Consider the following 17,537-nt stretch of genomic DNA (forward strand, 5'->3'; position numbering starts at 1 on the left):
GGCGCACAGGGAGTGCTCCATCCGGTCACAAATAACGACGACGGCTTTGCTCGGAGCAAACGCCAGCGCCACGCGCAGCCGAACCCTCCGGCCGCGCCGTCGGACCGCGTCCCCGCCTCCCACGCACGGACGCAGGAGCTGAGGCCCGGGGGCTGGGGAGGCCACGGCCTTGCCCAGGGCGGCTCCAGAGGGAAGGGACAGACCTGGATTCTCACCCAGGGCGGCTTCTCCCCCCACCCTCACCCCCACCCCCACCCCACACACCCCTCCGCGGTGGGGAGGCGGAGAGAGGGGCCCGGCCGCGCGGGACGACCCCGCGCTCCCTCGGGGGCTGGAGGAGTGAGTCCTCGGCCCGGCGCCCTGCCCCTCCGGGTCCCACCCGCCCGGGGAGCAGCCGGAACTGGCTGGGGTCAGGGCGGCGGGGGGCGCGCGGTGGGGGGCGGGGGCGGACCCCCACGTGCGCCTCCTGCCGCTGCTTTTCGGGGCCCTTTGTCGCAGGCAGCCGCGTTCGTGCGGCACTCGGCGGCTTAAAATAAAGACAATGTTCCCAGCCTCCCCGCGGCTAAATCCGGCGCGGGCGCGGGGGCGGTGAGAGCTGGTGGAGAGCTGCGCGCGGCCCTGCCCCCCTCCTCCCTGCCTACCTCAGTTTCCCCATCTGGTCTTGGGGCCTAGACGGAGACCTGGGCTAGTGGGGGCGGGGGTCACCCCTGCCTCCGCGGGTGCATGACCTGAAAGCGGGAGCGCTTGGGACCGAGAGGGGCGCTCCAGAGAAGGGGGGGGGCGGGGGGGGTAGCTGGACGCCCTCCTCTCCCGCCTACAAAAACAAGTGTTTTTATTTCTGCGGGGACGTGTGCAGAGGCGGTGGGAGAAGAGAAAAGGGAGACCAAGGAGGGTGGGGGGAGGGGCCCAGAAGCCGGATTCAGACTCGGAAATGGATACTGAACGCGGAGGCCTGACACCCCCACACTCGGCCACGTGGACGCGCACAAGGGCCCGCAGCGCCGCCGCACCCCGGGCGGCCGGCAGGGGGCAGCCCGAGCCCGCACCCAGGGGCCGGGGCAGGGGCCGGTTGCGTTCTGACCCGCCCCACCCCGCCCCGCCGGCCGGTCCGGGATGGGACCGGGCGCTCAGACGCCTCTCCCGGCTGCAGCATCTCCCTGACCGCAGAGGGCGGTGGCCGGGGTGCGGGCTCGGCCTCCGCAGGCTTTGAGCAGCGAAGATGCCCCCACACGTGGCTGCCACGGCACCTACCACTGACCCCCCAAGGCTGCTGGCCAAGCCCCGGGGACTCCAGTGTCTGGCTCCACTGACAGCTGGGCTCCAGCCCAGGTTACCCCTGGGCATCAAACTTGAGAGGGGTGCTTGGTGGGGAATGGGCAGAGGGGACGTGGGAGGGCAGGTCCCAACCCCCTCCCCCCGACTCCGGAGCCCTGGGCTTAGAGCTAAGAGGCCCGCGTGGGGACACTCACCCACCACACCGGTCACCCCTCTGCTCCTTGCACTCCCCATCCGCCTTCAGGGGATAATGGGTGACCCGGTCCCCCTGCCTTCCACCCCAGGGCTTCAGCGGGCCCCAGCAATGGCCCCCCACTCTCCTCCGGCCAGCTCCCCGGGAGGTCTCCAGGGCCAGGTGAGGGCGGGGCAGGACCCAGTCTCTATGGCAAAGGGCCCCCAGGGGCTCCATCCCTGAGGAAACACAAATCCAAACGGGCCGCAGAAGGCAGGGGCCGGCCGGCAGCGGGGCGAAGGGAGGCAGGGAGGCAGGGCAGGTTCCTCATCTCAAACCTGGGAGCCCTGAGTGGGAGGCGGGGAGACAGAGTTTGACAGCTGGGAGGAGAGCTGTCTGTCTCCTGTCTGTGTGTCTTCCCAGTGGAAGCTGGGGGTGGAGCAGGCAGGAGAGAGGCTGCCTCGCTTGTAGAATTAACGAGCTCCACAGTTGGGCAACACCCAGACACACACTGAGTACAGACACGCGTGTACACACCTCCTGGCTGCAGGCCAACAGGTGGCACCTGTATTTCCAAAGGTTGCATGGCGACATGGGCACTCAGGGACACACATGTGGGGGGGGGCACTCTGCAGCGTGTGGAGCAGGCACATAGCCCCCCGACACACACACACACTCACCCCCAAACCAGACACCTGTACGCCTCGCACGGGGCTCTGCGGACAGACGCGGGAGCGCACAGCCAGCCCGCGCAGCCCGCGGGTGCGCCAGCCCCTGGGTCTGTTCCAAGTCGGAGCCTCACATGAGGCCCAATGTGTCATTTCCCAACCGAGGGAACAGAGCTCCTTCGCAGCGGGGGGGGGGGGGTGGCGGGGGGGGGGGGGGGCCGGGCTTGGGGCCGGTGGTGGGCGCGCGGGCACGTGCAGGGGCAGGCGCGGGTGAGGGAAGGAGGCGTGTGAGTCCGGGCGCGGGGCACGGTGGTGCGGGCTGGGGGCTGGGGGCTGGGGGCTGGGGGCTGGGGGGAAGGAGCCCCAGGAAACAGAGTGCCTTTGTGAGGGTGTGTGCCGCGGAGGCTGTGTGCCGCGGGTGTGGGTGTGTCTCCCTGCATCCGCCTTCTCTCCCGCTCTGGACTTTTAGCCTTTCTGGGCTCGCCGTCCTCGAGTGCTACCCCCTCCGTCTCGGGGCTCAAATTGGGGGCCCTGGTGGAGGAGGGGGGCGCGCTCCAGGACCCAGTCCAACCCCAGACGTTGCCTGAGGCTTCCCTCCAGCTCCCCTCCCTTCCTTTCCTCCCTCCCTCTCTCTCTCTTCCTCCCTCCCTCCCCCCCCCCCAGGGCTGGCGTGCCAGGGGGTGGGACATGCCAATCACTGGCTGTGCCTCTCCGGCTGCCAGCGCAGGACGCAGCTCCCCCCGGAGCCAGGTGTTTGGGTCCCTGGAGACACCGCCGGCCGCCCCGGGAGGCAGAGGCGTGGAGGACCCCCCGGACTCCTGTCCAGCCCACGTGAGTGCGTTGGGAAGGGTGCGGGAGGGGCCAGCAGGTGGGGCCTGGAGGAGCAGGGTCCTGGGTTCAAGGTGGGGACCGGAGCACAGGGAAATGTGGGTGGACCCCAGAGAGAGGAGGGGGCCAGGGAGGGGTCTAGAGACCAGGGGGCTCGCAGCATTGGACACTGGCTGCCCCAGATGCCCTGTCCCTGGCTTTGAGTGGGCACACCTGGTGTTTTTCTGGGGTTCAGCCGGCAGGGAGACGGAGACCCCCTTAGGGAACTGGACCTGGAGCCAGAAGGGATCAGGCTGCCACGTAGCAGGCACAGCCCCCAGGACCCCAGGGACAGAGGGGCAGGGGGCAGCCCTTGTCGTCAGCGCCCTGAGGGAGGCTGAGCCCTCCAATTGGGGTACCAGTCCCAGAACCCCTCCTCTCCTCCCTCAGGGGATTCTGAATCCCACCCCCCCCTCCACCTGCAGCGCCCCCAAGATGGACTGAACCAGGCTGCTGGCCAGATGGACAAGCTGGATGCCAAGGTGGGTGTTCGGCCGGAAGCCAGCAGGAGACCAGGCCAAAAGCCCCGGGGCTCCCCGGGGACAAATGGGCACATGCATGGCCACGCGGCAGGGAACATGGTGCCGACATGTGAGGCGCCCGGGGAGCACGCCCCGTGGTCTCGGGACCGGGCTTCCCCAGGGCGGGTCGCAGCGCTGTGCCCAGGTAACGCAGGGTGCCCTCCCGGACCCCCAGATCCACCGCGTGGGCGTGGGCGGGGGCGGGGGGCCAGGAGCTCTGCTTGCTGCGGAGTCACCAGCTCCTGGGCGGCCGCCGGGGAGGGTGGTCAGCTGGCACCGGGTCTTGGGGCTGCTCGGGCGGATCGGTCCACCTCTTCCCACAAGGCACACCTGCAGCGCCACCGGACTGACCGGCCCTGCCTGGCCGACGGCCGGGAGGAGCCATGTGCCCTGCCGCCGTGCCGTGTCCTAGCCCTGGGTGACCAGCTGCTCGCTGAGCTGTCAGAGGGGAGCCACTGCGGCCCAGGGGGGGAGGCGGGAGGAGATGGCCAAATGGGTGCAGCAGCTGTGACTCCGGCTCCCGGGCCGGGCCTGGGGTCTGAGAGCTGAACCCCAAAGCACAGAGAGGACCCCGGAGCGTCAGCAAGGGGTTAGGCAGAGGTCATGTCAGGCCTGGGAAGGAGCCTCCCCATTGTACAGGAGGAGAGACTGAGGCTGAGGAGGGGAGGGACATGCTCATGGTCACGGAAGGTATTTAGGGGCCCACTCTCCTGGCCCCCAGCACACTTGGGCCTGCCTGAGCAGGATGGCGGGGGTCGGGGAGCTTTGGGGAGCGGCGAGCTCTGGGAGCGGGGAGTGCGGGCTCTGCGGGGGGCGGGTGGGGAGAGGTGGGTGAATTTCTCCCTGGGTTTCTGCTGGCTGTGATGCCATGGTGATGCCTAGGAGGGTGGGGGAGGGAGGGAGAGAGAGGAAAGGAAGTGGGGAGAGGAGCAGGAGGAGGAAGAGCAGGGGCGCAGGGAGAGGAGGATGAGGGCCCAGCCTGCTAAGGCCAGGCCCTGGTGAAGGTCCACCCACAGCGAGGGGACTGGGGGGGCGGGTTCCAGTGCACGAGCGGCATTGACTGCCGGCTGCTGCCCTCTGGGGGCGGGGGGGTAGTTGGCTCTTCCAGGGGAGACTGTTGAGCCTGAAAATGGGATCCGTTGGATCTGCTTATGCCTGGTCCCCGAGGCCGGGCATCGGGGGTGGAAGCTTTGTGCACCTTTGACGGGTCAAGAGCTACCTTCAGAGCTAAGTCCGCCCAGGGGGAGCGAGCGCTGACCGCCGGCTTCGGGTTAAGGCCCCATCAGAAGGGACAGGTCAGGTGCCCAGCCCCCACCCCCACCTCGTACCTCCTTCTCCCCAAACCGTCCCTTCTCTCCAGTCGGGGCTGCAGGCTCCCAGGCCCAGAATCACAAGATGGCTTCACTCCTCCTTCCTGAACCTTTCGCCAGCACCCCCTCATTCTCGGCCTCCCCTCTCCACTCCTTGGCCAGTGGAAAGATCCCAGAGACCCCGGTGTTCAGGAATCCCTTCCCCAGCCATCTCTCCCCGCCTCCCCGCCTGGCTCTCTCCCCTCCCCTTTCCTCTCATCACCAGATCCCCAGCCCCCCGGGGATCTGTCCAGGGCGCTGGCGGTCAATAGCCTGGCCGCCCTGCGAGAGGCTCTGACCTCATCCCTTAACTCTTTGAGTCCAGGGTGGCTTTTTCCTCCCTTGACACTGCCAGGCGCCATCCATGCCCACGCCTGTCTTACCTCCTCCCCGCCTCCCGGCAGCGGGCGAAGCAGGGCTCCCTCGGTCCAGGCCCGGCCCCCAGGTGAGGATGCCCGTGGCTGTTCTCCTGTGCTCTCAAGCCAGCCCGGCAGGGCCTCGCCCAGGGGACAGGGACCTGGCAGGTGAGGACATACAGGCCTGGAGGGAACAGAGGGACCACGCTCAGGAGCTGGTCCTGCCCCCTGATCCTGGAGCCAGGCAGGACGACTCCGTGTACACACGCATGTATTTGTCCCACAGATGCTTACTGAGCAACTACTGTGTGCCAAGCACAGGTTCAAAGCCCTGAATGAGGCAGACACGGCCCCTCCCCTGCCTCTCAGAGAGCTACAGCGGCACCTCCCCCTTCCCACCACACTGTCATCATACATCACACAGACAGACAACAGGCACTGTCACACACGCACCCACACACACAGCCCGGTCCTAACGGAGGGCTGACACCTCCCCAGTGACTGACTGAGCCCGGGGGTTGGCCAAGCTTGTCCAGATGGACAAGGAGGCTGCTGAACCCCCTCTCTCCACAGAGCAATATATTTTTACTGATTTCAGAGAGAAAGGAAGAGGGAGAGAGAGATAGAAACATCCATGATGAGAGAGAATCGTTGATTGGCTGCCTCCTGCACGCCCCACACTGGGGATCGAGCCCGAAACGCAAGCATAGTCCCTGACCAGGAATCGAACCGTGACCTCCTGGTTCATAGGTCGATGCTCAACCCCTGAGCCACGCCAGCCGGGCCCCACAGAGCAGTGTAGAATAGAGACCCAAGAGGAGCTGCCCGCATCCCAATCCTGGTGGCATTGCTGACCAGCTCGCGGGGCGGTCCTTCAGTCTCTAAGCCTCAGCTGCCCCTTCAGCAAATTGAGGACAACAGAACCTACTTTGCAAGGAGTTATAACAGGTCGAGTAGAGCATGCGTATAATGCTCACAGCCACGCCGGGTATATTGCAGCAGGAAGTACCAGTTGCTGTAATAACATTAATGAGATTAAGTGAAGCTCCAACAACCTTCATCAGGAGGCCGCAGTCCTGGACAGAAAGTCCCTCCCCGCCTCCTTGCCCCCCACACGTGACACCCTCGGAGGATGAGTCCCCGCCCATCCCCACAAAGCCACAGACTCACCCACCACTTCTGACTCTTACTCAGCAAGGACACGCCCGCACACGCACGCACTCATCCCGCAGAAGGGTCACAGGTCGGAGCGGGGCCTTGCCCAAGGTCACACAGCCAGACGAGAGCAGAGGTGGGGGCTAAAGCTAGGCAGAGGCAGCGCCCAGGACGTCCGGGGGGAGTCCTCCCCAACCCCCTGCATCCCCATCGACTAACTCCGCCCCCAGGGATGTTTCACAGAACAGGCGAGGCTAACACGGCCTCCAGCCTCCCTTTCACCGGGTGGGAGGCGGATGGCCTCTAAGCCCCTCCTCTGCAGACGCTCCGGGGCTGCTGGGCCCTGGCTCAGCCCAGGGCTCCATCCCCAGGAACCAGCCGCAGTCGCAGAGCCTGGTCCCTTCACAACCACCGTCTCCTGACCTTCGTGGCCTTGAACAGGCAGAGGGCTGTCCCCCCCTCAAGGTTAAGGAGACCCGCCCAAGGGCACACAGCAGGGACCCAAGCAGGCCTCCCGGGCCTTCTGAGCACATCGCCGTCCAGCGAGGTCTGGGGAGGACCCGCGTCTGGGTTTGGAGGACAGGCCAGGCCGGGCCCATGGACAGCTGCTCAGAGCTGCATCCCCGGAGCTCAGAAGCCCCAGGGGCTGGCAAGAATCAGGGTTCAGTTCCCCACAACCTCTGCTCTCCTCCTCCCTCCCAGGGAGGGCCTTGGTCCTCATAGAGGATAAGCTGGGATAGGCTGGCCGAGGGGGAGGATGCAGACCCTGGAGCCCCAGGTGGGGGCCGAGTCCCCGCTTGCCCCCGCTTCCTGGGAGACATCAGGGAGTCCCTTAGCCCCCGCCCAGTATCTTCATCTACAACGCAGAGCTAAGAGCCCCCATTGGGGCGGCCTGTGGATTAAGGGAAATGGTATGCCACAGCAGGGGCCCGGCATGCAGGAGGCGATGAGTTGTGGCGGTTATCAACATGAAAATGAGGACGGGGGAAGGGGCGTCCGCCATCGAGGAGGGGGGCTCCGCCTCCTCGCCTCCACGGACCGCTTCTTCCCTCGGAGGCTTTTTGTGATCCATCATCGCCCTCGCCAGCTCCCCACAGGGGCCTGGTGGTCCCCATGCCGCCGCGGGGAGATGGCAGTCCAGCCCCGGCTGAGAGAACACGTGAGCCGCCAGCCTCTGCAGCCTCGCCCCCGGGACTTGGGTCCTCTCTGTTCAGCGTCTGGAGGCGTCAGTTTCAGGGTCCTGTACCATCCTCCCAGGTGCCCGCCGTGCGGACGCGGACGCGCAGTGAGGGCTGTGCCTGGGGTCTGCGCGGGCAGGGCCAGGGCCAGAGGGGCTGGGCTGCATCGGAACGAGGAGTCAGGAAGAACAGGCCTTTGACTGGGTGGCATTTCCGAGCCAGGCGCTTCGGCTGGGGGCGCAGGGCAGCCGGAAAGCAGGGGCTACGCGATTTCGGATGATCACACGGCCGGGAAGGGACGGCTTTGAGATTCAGAGCCAGGAATGCTGGCGTCGGGGTGAGGCGAGCGAGGCCCTCTTCCCAGAGTACAATTTACGAGGGGCACCCAGACACCCTCCGTAATCAGGGTAAATACTACAGTAATGTAATATTTCTAGAAGTCAAGTAGCCAACTACCCTCCACGGTGGGTGGGCCGTCTGCTTTTGTAAAGCTTCCTCGGACCCAGGGCCAGGATCAGGGCGAGGTGTGGGTGACGGGGTGTGTGTGTGCGAGTGCAGAGTTGGATCCTGTCTTTGTTCAAACTTGTGTTTATGACGGACGCGTTGCATTGTTTTCCATTTTTAAATGTTGCATTGAACTGTCACTTGCTTGATGCCTGCGTTTTGAGGCACTTCCTTAAGTGTCCCACCCAAGGCGAGGCCTCCTCGCCCCACCTGCTGCGGTGTGAGGCGCGGGTCAGAGCGATGAAGGCTGCCCCATGGAAGGAGGCGCTGCAGCCGGGGAGGCGCAGCCCCAGGCCCGCAGCTCCGATTCCAATCGAGCCTTTCGGGACGGGGCCCAGGTCGCCGCTGGGGCTGCGCGGAGGCACCTGGGAGCTGGGGGCAGGCAGCACCCAATCTAAGAGCCAGGAGACCTGGGGCGACCCGGTGCCTTCTTCCCCCTTTCCCTGGGCCTCGGTTGCTGCATTTGTGCAATGGGCTTTACACAGCACGGAGCTCAGGCCAGAGGGACAAGCGGTGAGGGAACCTGTCAAGGGGGGTGTCCACCGGCTGCCTCGCCGGGAAGCCCACCAGGCGCCTCTGATCCCAGCCCCCCACCCAGCGCCTGACGTTGGTTAAGGAAGGGAAATCAATAGCATTTCCACGTAATACTTTAAAAATTCAAACTGGCCAACTCTGGCCCCCAGGCCGAGCGTCCGTTTTTAAAAAGTTTCCCTGGAACCAGCTGCTTGGGCTCAAATCCTGGTTCCGATCCTCCTTGTGTATCTTGTGCAGATTCCCTGGCTTTTCTCAGCCTCGGTTTCCTCGTCTGTAAAATGGAGAGAAGAGCGATGCCTGGTCACAGGCTCCCGGCTGCGACGGGCTGGCACTCGGGGCGCTAAGTCACAGCCACGATCACTGCGGTCACGAGGGGCCGTTGTGGGAGCTGGTCTGTGATTAGGACCCTCGGTCAGACAGCAGGTGCCCAGGCGGCGGAGTAGCCTGGATTCCAACGCAGAGTCTGGGTCCTTCACTGGGGGCGTTAGATGTGCCCTCGTGTGCACGCCGGCCCGGACACACGGACAGCCACAGTCCCTCTTGCTCGGGGCCACGCTCTGACCCCTCCACAGTGAGAGTGGCTGTCACGCACCGACAGTTCGCCTCGAGCGGAGGTGCCCGCCGCCTCGCGCACCGCGGTCACAGCCACCACCGCCGCTCCCCCGAGGCCACCTGTCACCCAGCGGCCTCTCACGGGCCGCATTCCAGTCTGTCACAGACCGGGTTCCGGGGATGCCAGGGCTCGGCGGGCCCTCGCCCAAAACCTCTCCCTTGGCATGTTTGCAACGGCACAGCCCCTGAAGCCACGGCTGCCGGTAGGAGGAGACCCCGTGTCGTCGACGGCCAGCTGGACACGGGGGCCGGAGCAGAAAGGGAGCCGCCGAGGCACAGCGCGCGGCCACGGCCCGGCTGGGGGCCTCCTGCCCGGCCAGGAGTTGCTAAGTGCCCGTCCTGGGTTTTCCCTTTTCCTGCACTTGTGCCCGGGCTGGACTCCAGGGTCAAGAAAAATCTGGGGGATCCTGGCTGGGCAGCGCAGTTGGTTAGCCCAGTGGTCGGCAAACTCATTAGTCCACAGAGCCAAATATCAACAGTACAACGATTGAAATTTCTTCTGAGAGCCAAATTTTTTAAACTTAAACTTCTTCTAACGCCACTTCTTCAAAATAGACTCGCCCAGGCCGTGGTATTTTGTGCAAGAGCCACACTCAAGGGGCCAAAGAGCCTCATGTGGCTCGTGAGCCGCCGTTTGCCGACCACTGGGTTAGACCATCGTCCCGATACGCCAAGGCTGCAGGTGCGATCCCCAGTCAGGTCACATACAAGAATCAAGCATCAGTAAGTGGGACAACAAGTTGATATTTCTCTCTCCCTCTTTCTCTCTCCCCCTCTCCCTCCCTCTCTTCCTCTCTCTCCCTCCCTCCCTCTCTCTCTCTCTCTCATCAATAAATGAACCTAAAACACCATTTTTTTACAGAGAAATCTGGGAGATCTTCTTGTTCCCCTTGCTGCCCCCATTCAGCTGGAGCCCCGGAACAGAGTGGGGAGGGGGGGCCTCCCACACCCCATCTGGGGCCAGACCCCGCGTCTCGGAGTCCCTTGCCCCTGCTGCCTGCTTTACTGAGATCTGCCACCGGGCGAGGGCCCAGGCCCAGCACAGCCTCCCTGCTGCCCTCCTCAGGGGCCTGACGCAGCTCCAAACACCTCTCTCCCCCCCCTCCCCCTCTCTTCACCCACTCCCCCCACACACCCACACACAGATACACATTCACACAGGCCCCCTCTGCTCCCATCTCTTCCCCTTATCTTCTGGGGAGCCCTCCCCTGCCGTCTCTTGTCTCCTTATTTGACGGAATTATCCCCCTGTAGCTCCACGGGCTCAGAGAGAGAGAAGTGGGTTCTAATCCCCCACCTGGGTCACCCTGACCAGGCCTGGCCGCCACGGCTGCCTCGGTGACCTGCGGGTCCTAAGAGACCTCCCCCCGCCCCCGAGACGCTCGACAGTGAAATTAGATAATCCAGGGAAGCGCTGAGCATTGTGTCTGGTGCGCAGTGACTGCGCAGTAAACGAGGGCTTTGATGGGATTTAGAGAAATGTTTGAAAATGTGGCCGCGCTGTCCACAGAGCGCGTCTCCCGTGCCCGAGGTAAACACGCAGGAATCAGCAGCAGTTTCCCAGCGAGGAGAGCACTGAGGCTCCAGCCGAATGGGGAGCTGGAATGAAGACTCGGATCCTGGGTTCCAAACCGCCCCACCCCCAGGCGGCGGGCAAACCCATTCGCGGCTGGGAATGTGCGTTATAATGATGGTGTGTGTGTGTGTGTGTGTGTGTGTGTGTGTATGTATGTGTGTAAGAGTATGTGTGTGTGTGTGTATATGTGTGTATATGTGTGTACTGCATGTGTACGTGTGTGTATGTATGTGTGTGAATGTGTGTATGTGTGTATATGTGTGTATGTGTGTGTCTCTGTGTGTATATGTGTGTATGTGTGTGTATGTGTGTCTGTGTGTGTGTCTGTGTGTGTGTGTGTGTGTGTGTGTGTCTGTGTGTGTGTCTGTGTGTGTGTCTGTGTGTGTATGTGTGTGTATGTGTGTATGTGTGTGTGTGTTTGTGTGTGTGTGTCTGTGTGTGAGTGTGTGTGCATGTGTGCATGTATGTGTGTGTGTGTGTGTATCTGTGTGTGTGTCTGTGTGTGTGTGTGTGTGTGTGTGGCCGCCAGAGCAGGGAGGGCCCAGCCCGCCCGGGAGGGTGCCGGTGGCGGTGGCGGTGGCGCTGTCTGGCCCGAAGCCCTGGGGGGGGCTGGGTTCCTAGCCCCCGCACTCCAGGCGGTGGATGGTGCCCAGCCCCCCAACCGAAGCCCATGCCCTCTCCCCCCAGGCGATGACCTCCCGCTGAGGAAGCCGCCGTGTGACCAGAGGAAGGGCTGCCCTCGGCCCCACCGGCCACCATGAACACCTCGGCCGCCCCCGCCGTCAGCCCCAACATCACCGTCCTGGCGCCAGGCAAGGGTCCCTGGCAAGTGGCCTTCATCGGCATCACCACGGGCCTCCTGTCCCTGGCCACCGTGACCGGCAACTTGCTGGTGCTCATCTCCTTCAAGGTCAACACAGAGCTCAAGACCGTCAACAACTACTTCCTGCTCAGCCTGGCCTGCGCCGACCTCATCATCGGCACCTTCTCCATGAACCTCTACACCACGTACCTGCTCATGGGCCACTGGGTCCTCGGCACGCTGGCCTGCGACCTCTGGCTGGCCCTGGACTACGTGGCCAGCAACGCCTCGGTCATGAACCTGCTGCTCATCAGCTTCGACCGCTACTTCTCCGTGACGCGGCCCCTGAGCTACCGCGCCAAGCGCACGCCGCGCCGGGCGGCGCTGATGATCGGCCTGGCCTGGGTGGTGTCCTTCGTGCTCTGGGCCCCGGCCATCCTCTTCTGGCAGTACCTGGTGGGCGAGCGGACCGTGCTGGCCGGGCAGTGCTACATCCAGTTCCTCTCCCAGCCCATCATCACCTTCGGCACCGCCATGGCCGCCTTCTACCTCCCGGTCACGGTCATGTGCACGCTCTACTGGCGCATCTACCGGGAGACGGAGAACCGCGCCCGGGAGCTGGCGGCCCTGCAGGGCTCCGAGACGCCAGGCAAGGGCGGCGGCAGCAGCAGCAGCTCCGAGCGGTCCCAGCCGGGGGCCGAGGGCGCGGCGGACACCCCTCCGGGGCGCTGCTGTGGCTGCTGCCGGGCCCCCAAGCTGCTGCAGACCTACAGCTGGAAGGAGGAGGAGGAGGAGGACGAAGGCTCCATGGAGTCCCTCACGTCCTCGGAGGGCGAGGAGCCGGGCCCCGAGGTGGCGATCAAGATGCCCATGGTGGACCCCGAGGCGCAGGCCCCCTCCAAGCAGCCCCCCAAGAGCTCCCCGAACACAGTCAAGAGGCCGACGCGGAAGGGCCGGGAGCGCGCGGGCAAGAGCCAGAAGCCGCGCGGGAAGGACCAGCTGGCCAAGCGCAAGACCTTCTCGCTGGTCAAGGAGAAGAAGGCGGCGCGGACGCTGAGCGCCATCCTGCTGGCCTTCATCCTCACCTGGACGCCGTACAACATCATGGTGCTGGTGTCCACCTTCTGCCGGGACTGCGTGCCCGGGACGCTGTGGGAGCTGGGCTACTGGCTCTGCTACGTCAACAGCACCGTCAACCCCATGTGCTACGCGCTGTGCAACAAGGCCTTCCGGGACACCTTCCGCCTGCTGCTGCTCTGCCGCTGGGACAAGCGGCGCTGGCGCAAGATCCCCAAGCGCCCCGGCTCCGTGCACCGCACCCCCTCCCACCAGTGCTGACGGCCCCTCGCCCGCACCCTCCGCCCGGCCCGGGAGCCGGCAGCGGGGGCCGTGACCCGAGACCTGGGGCCCTGCTCCGTCCCTGCAGGCTGCCCGGGCCCCTAGGTCACCTTCCCCGACAGCCAGGGAGACCCTGCCAACTCCACGCTGCCATCCCCGGCAGGGAGCGACCCGGGGAACTGGTTTTTCTGTCCCCGGCCCGGTGGGAACGGGCTCTTCACCAGGAAGAAGGCCGGGAGGAGGATCCGGCCCTGGGATTCCTTGTTTGCATTTAGGCAGGAAGTCTGCCTGGAGCCAGCAGGGCGGGCCAGCAGAGAGGGTTACCTCGGCCGGCCGTCAGCCCCGGCCCCCTGGCTGGCCTGGATTGCGGGGGGAATGGCGCCCTCTGTGGCCACAGCGGGGAACTGGCATCAAACACAGAAAAGAAAAGCTTGGCTCCGAGAGACCAGCCCCTGGCCCCTCCGCAGGCACAGCCCACCCTGCTGGGCTCCGAGAACGCCCAGCCTCCCTACCAGTGTGCGCAGAGTCCCCGTGGGGTCCCCCTCCAGGCAGATGTCCCAGCATCAGCAGGACAGTGGCCCCAGAGGGCGCCAGCTCGGCTAGTCACACGTCAAGTCCCGAGGCAGCAGCAGGCCCGGACGCCTGGTGTCCACCAGGCCATTCCCTGGGGAGTGAGGGCAGGTGCCTGCTGTCCAGCCTCAGCCCATACCCCCTGCCCCAGCGAAACCCTCAGGCCCTCCTGGCTCACAGCCGCCATGCAGATCTAGCCAGGCCTCCTGCATGCTGCCTGCCTCCAGCCCGCCCCACACAGGCCCGGCCCAGCCCACGGGTCCTCTCCTGTGAGCTCCCCAGTCCCGCCCATGCATGGCCGCCCAGCCACCCTCATCTCCAGGCCCCGCCTGGCCCCAAATATTCTTTCCTTCCATCTCAGCAAGTGCTGAGTCTGAATAAAGCCTCGTACCCCCAAGGATGCTGAGGTGCTTCCTCCCTGCGTTGGGTCCAGGACCTGGTCTTGGGCCAGGGCAGGATGGGGGGACGGGGGGGGGGCAAGTACCGCGGGATGTGCACCACGGCCCTGACGGTGCCCCCCGAAGGGCAGCACTGAGAGGCTGGACCTACTGACACCTGGGGCCCCGCATCCAGGTCCCAGCCAGGTGAGTGGGGCTGTGGGCAGGCCTGGCTGCTGGCAGTAGGAAGGCTGGGCTAAGGAGACTGGCCCTGCCCGCAGCCCGCACATTCCCTGTCAGCTTTGCCACCTGCAGCTCCTCTGGGGCCCTGTCACACCCAGCGAGGACACAACTGCTCCCCGCCCCCATCGCAGACGGGGGACGCAGGCCGGTGACCAGGAGGGCCCTTCAGGGTCACCCCACAAAGCAACAGCAGGCCTCCCGGCAGCAGCGCTGCCCCAATGTGCTTGTCACCGGAGGTCGGGAGACCACCCTTCAGGTCGGTGACTCCCGAGAAGGACACAGAACTCGCGAAGCCGTTACACTCGCGGTTACAGTTCACTACGGTGAACGCACACAATTAAAGCCGCAGAGCGGAGGCCGGTGAGGCTGGGGCAGCTCCCAGGGCATCCTGGACGGCGCCGACTTCCCCAGCAATGGTGTGGCGACCCGCAGGGGAGCGGGGAGCGGGGAGCGGGGAGCTCCCCAAGCAGGCCGCCCCCCAGGCTGCTCTGCTGGTGGAGGCACGGCCGGCCCCACTGCCTCGGCCTCCAGCCCCTCCAGAGGCTGAACTGCACGGCGTGGCCGGGAGCCCGCTGTGACCCCACGGCCCGCAGAGCCCGGTGTGGCTGGAGGCCCGCAGGCGGGCTCACCCGGCAGGACGGTCAGACGGTCAGGGCGAGGCGCGCGCTCCCAGCCAGGCAGGGCCACGCTGTTCGGAACGGGCGGTTTGGATCGCCCAGACTGCGTGGCGGATCCCCGGTGCACAGAGGCCCTGACCAGGGGACCAGGAGCCCCTGGAACTGGTCGGATCTGCGCTCGGGGTCGCCCCAGATGGACGGAGTCAGAACCTCTAGGGCAGAGCCCAGCCAGGTTCCAGCAAGACCGAGGCAGGCTGAGGTTTGAGGAATGCTGGCCCACAGGGCCGGGGGCCAGAGAGGGGGGGGAGATTCACCCCCACCGCTGTCAGGGCTCCCAGAATCCTTTGGAAAGGAAGCTTGCGGCACGTGGGCAGGGGCAGCCCAGGAAGGTGGAGAGAGCCGGCTGGCCAGGGACTGTGGACAGTGACTCCAGGACACAGACCCCTCCCCCTCCCCCCAGCCCCGCGTCCTGGGGCCCCTCCCCTGTGACTGCTCCCCTCAGCCCTGCGCCCCCTGTTGGAGGCCGGGCCCGGGAGCGAGCAGCGCTGGAGAGCGGGGCGCTGGACTCACGCCGCTGGCTCCCCTGGGGACCCGGAGTGGACGGTCAGGGCCGGCACCGCCGCTGTCCCAGGCACAGGTCCTACCGGCCTGCGCCCCCTCCCCACCGCCTGAGGCGAGTCGCATCGTCAGTGTCCTCACCCAGGGAGGAGCTAGAAGACGGGGGGCCTGGGGAAAGCACCCCACTGGCTCCTGTCAGTCACCGCGGACCAGGCTCTCCCAGGTGAAGGCCAGGAGCGGGTCTAGTGTCAGACACACACCTTTCCACACGCCTCCAGCCGAGGCTCTGAGGGGTCCAGAGTCCCTCCCCCAACCCTGACCCTCACCCCCACCCCAGCCCGGGGAGGAAAGGGCCCGGGGGAAGGAGGATGGGGAGCAGGCCTGGTGCAGGGGGCGGCCCGGGGGAAGGAGGATGGGGAGCAGGCCTGGTGCAGGGGGCGGCCCGGGGGAAGGAGGATGGGGAGCAGGCCTGGTGCAGGGGGCGTGGGGCCAGGCTGCTTCCTGGGGACATGCCTGTGCCCTGCAAGCCTCTGAAGCAAGAGCCCTGCCTGTCCAGCCGCCGGTCCAGCCGCCGGTCCAGCCGCCGGTCCAGCCACCGGTCCAGCCGCCGGTCCAGCCACCGGTCCAGCTGCCGGTCCAGCCGCCGGAGCTGCAGGAGGCGGCTGAGCCAGACGTGCACCAATTCACCCCGAAAGCTGCACCCCTCCCACCCCGAGAAGCCCTTCTTGGCCCGAGAGATAAGGGCTCTTTCGTGCCTGAGCAGGAAGTTGGGAAAGAATAAGGCGGCTCTGAACGCCATCCAGTCCCCGGCAGGTTGGAGCAAGCCTGGAGAAGGGCACCCGCGAGGGTTCTCTGTCCTCTCCTCTGCCCCCCCCAATCTCTCCCTCCCTTCCTCCCCCCTCCCCTCCCCCAGTTCACAGCATATCACTTTAGCTCCATCTGCGGGCGATCGAGGGGATAGTCCTCCAGGCTGGGCTGCCTCCCAGACAACAGGACTGTAGGACCAAAGACAGGGCGATGGCTGGGCAGGGACCAAGGCCCCGAAGGACCAAACCTGCAGAGGCCGCCCTCCCTCTCCCCCGGGGCCAACCTCCCCAGACAGCGGGGCGATGGGTGAGGGGAGACCTGGCCCCTGGGCATCTCCGCGTCCTTCAGGTGTCTGCCCCCCAGGCCAGGCGTTGGGGACCCTTGGAGCCTGGCTCTGGTTTGACGGAACTGCCGCTGAGCCAACCAGAAATTCAGGCAGGTACCCGCTCGCCTTTGCAGCACAAGGGCCTTTGGGACGCCAGGTGCCCACACCGCCTCGGCCCTAAGGGGTCTGAGTGCTCAGCGGGGGTGGAAACGCACACAACGGCGTGACTCCAGGGAGCAGACCGCCACGCGGAGTGGCCTGAGAACTTCTCGCTCCTCCCTCCCGGCCCCTGAACTTCCCGCCCCCAGTCCCATCTCCCTCTTGGTGCTCCGGGCACCCCATTCACTCAGTTCTCATCCAGAAATCCGGGCCTCATCTCAGATCCCGTCTCCTTTCACCCCCTGAGCCTGGTCAGCCTCTCTACCTGCCGAAGAGATCCCAAATTCACCCAGGGCCCTCCACCCCCCGTCACCGTCCCCGGGCAGGCCCCTCGCCTGAAATGCTAAAATAACACCTTAATGCGGGTGTTAGCAAACCCTGTCTGTAATGGGCCAAATACCCAATGCGTGAGGCCAGTGTGTAGGTCCGTCCGCATTACCGTCTCTGCCGCAGCTCTTCCACTCTGCACGGTCGCCAAAAGCAGCCGTAAACAGTACGTGAGTGGGTGAATAAACACTGGGCCGGGTTCCAATAAAACTTTATTTGAATGTCGCTGAGATTTGAACTTGTATCATCTTCACGTGTCACAAAATATATGACTCTTTTGATTTGCTTTTCATGCACTTAAACATGCAAAACCCGTTCTTAGCTCACAGGGGTACCAAACCGGGCCCAGCGGCCGCGGTGTGCCAGCCCCGCCTTCACGCCCACCCGTTCTCCAGGCCTCCGCCTCCGCCAATGCGATTCTGCCAAAACGTGGACCCGATGCCGGCACACCCTTGCGTGATTCCACTAGTTCCGTGGTCGGCAAACCGTGGCTCGCGAGCCACATGCGGCTCTTTGGCCCCCTGAGTGTGGCTCTTCCACAAAATACCACGGCCTGGGCGAGTCTATGTTGAAGAAGTGGCGTTAGAAGAAGTTTCAGTTTAAAAAATGTGGCTCTCCAAAGAAATTTCAGTCGTTGTCCTGTTGGT

The 17,537-nt window shown here is 65.2% G+C and overlaps 1 protein-coding gene across 1 annotated transcript; it reads left to right on the plus strand.

Annotated features, from left to right (window-relative positions):
• The first annotated feature begins 3,407 nt into the window (after nucleotides 1–3,407).
• CHRM1 (cholinergic receptor muscarinic 1) lies at nucleotides 3,408–13,217 on the plus strand. The gene is made up of 2 exons (XM_008160723.3): nucleotides 3,408–3,464; nucleotides 11,455–13,217. The coding sequence occupies exon 2, from the start codon at nucleotides 11,525–11,527 to the stop codon at nucleotides 12,905–12,907; it is 1,383 nt and encodes a 460-aa protein (XP_008158945.1). The 5' UTR covers nucleotides 3,408–3,464; nucleotides 11,455–11,524; the 3' UTR covers nucleotides 12,908–13,217.
• Nucleotides 13,218–17,537: the final 4,320 nt, after the last annotated feature.

The sequence above is a fragment of the Eptesicus fuscus genome, chromosome 13 (assembly GCF_027574615.1).
Source record: "Eptesicus fuscus isolate TK198812 chromosome 13, DD_ASM_mEF_20220401, whole genome shotgun sequence".
In the NCBI taxonomy this organism is placed as follows: Eukaryota; Metazoa; Chordata; class Mammalia; order Chiroptera; family Vespertilionidae; genus Eptesicus; species Eptesicus fuscus.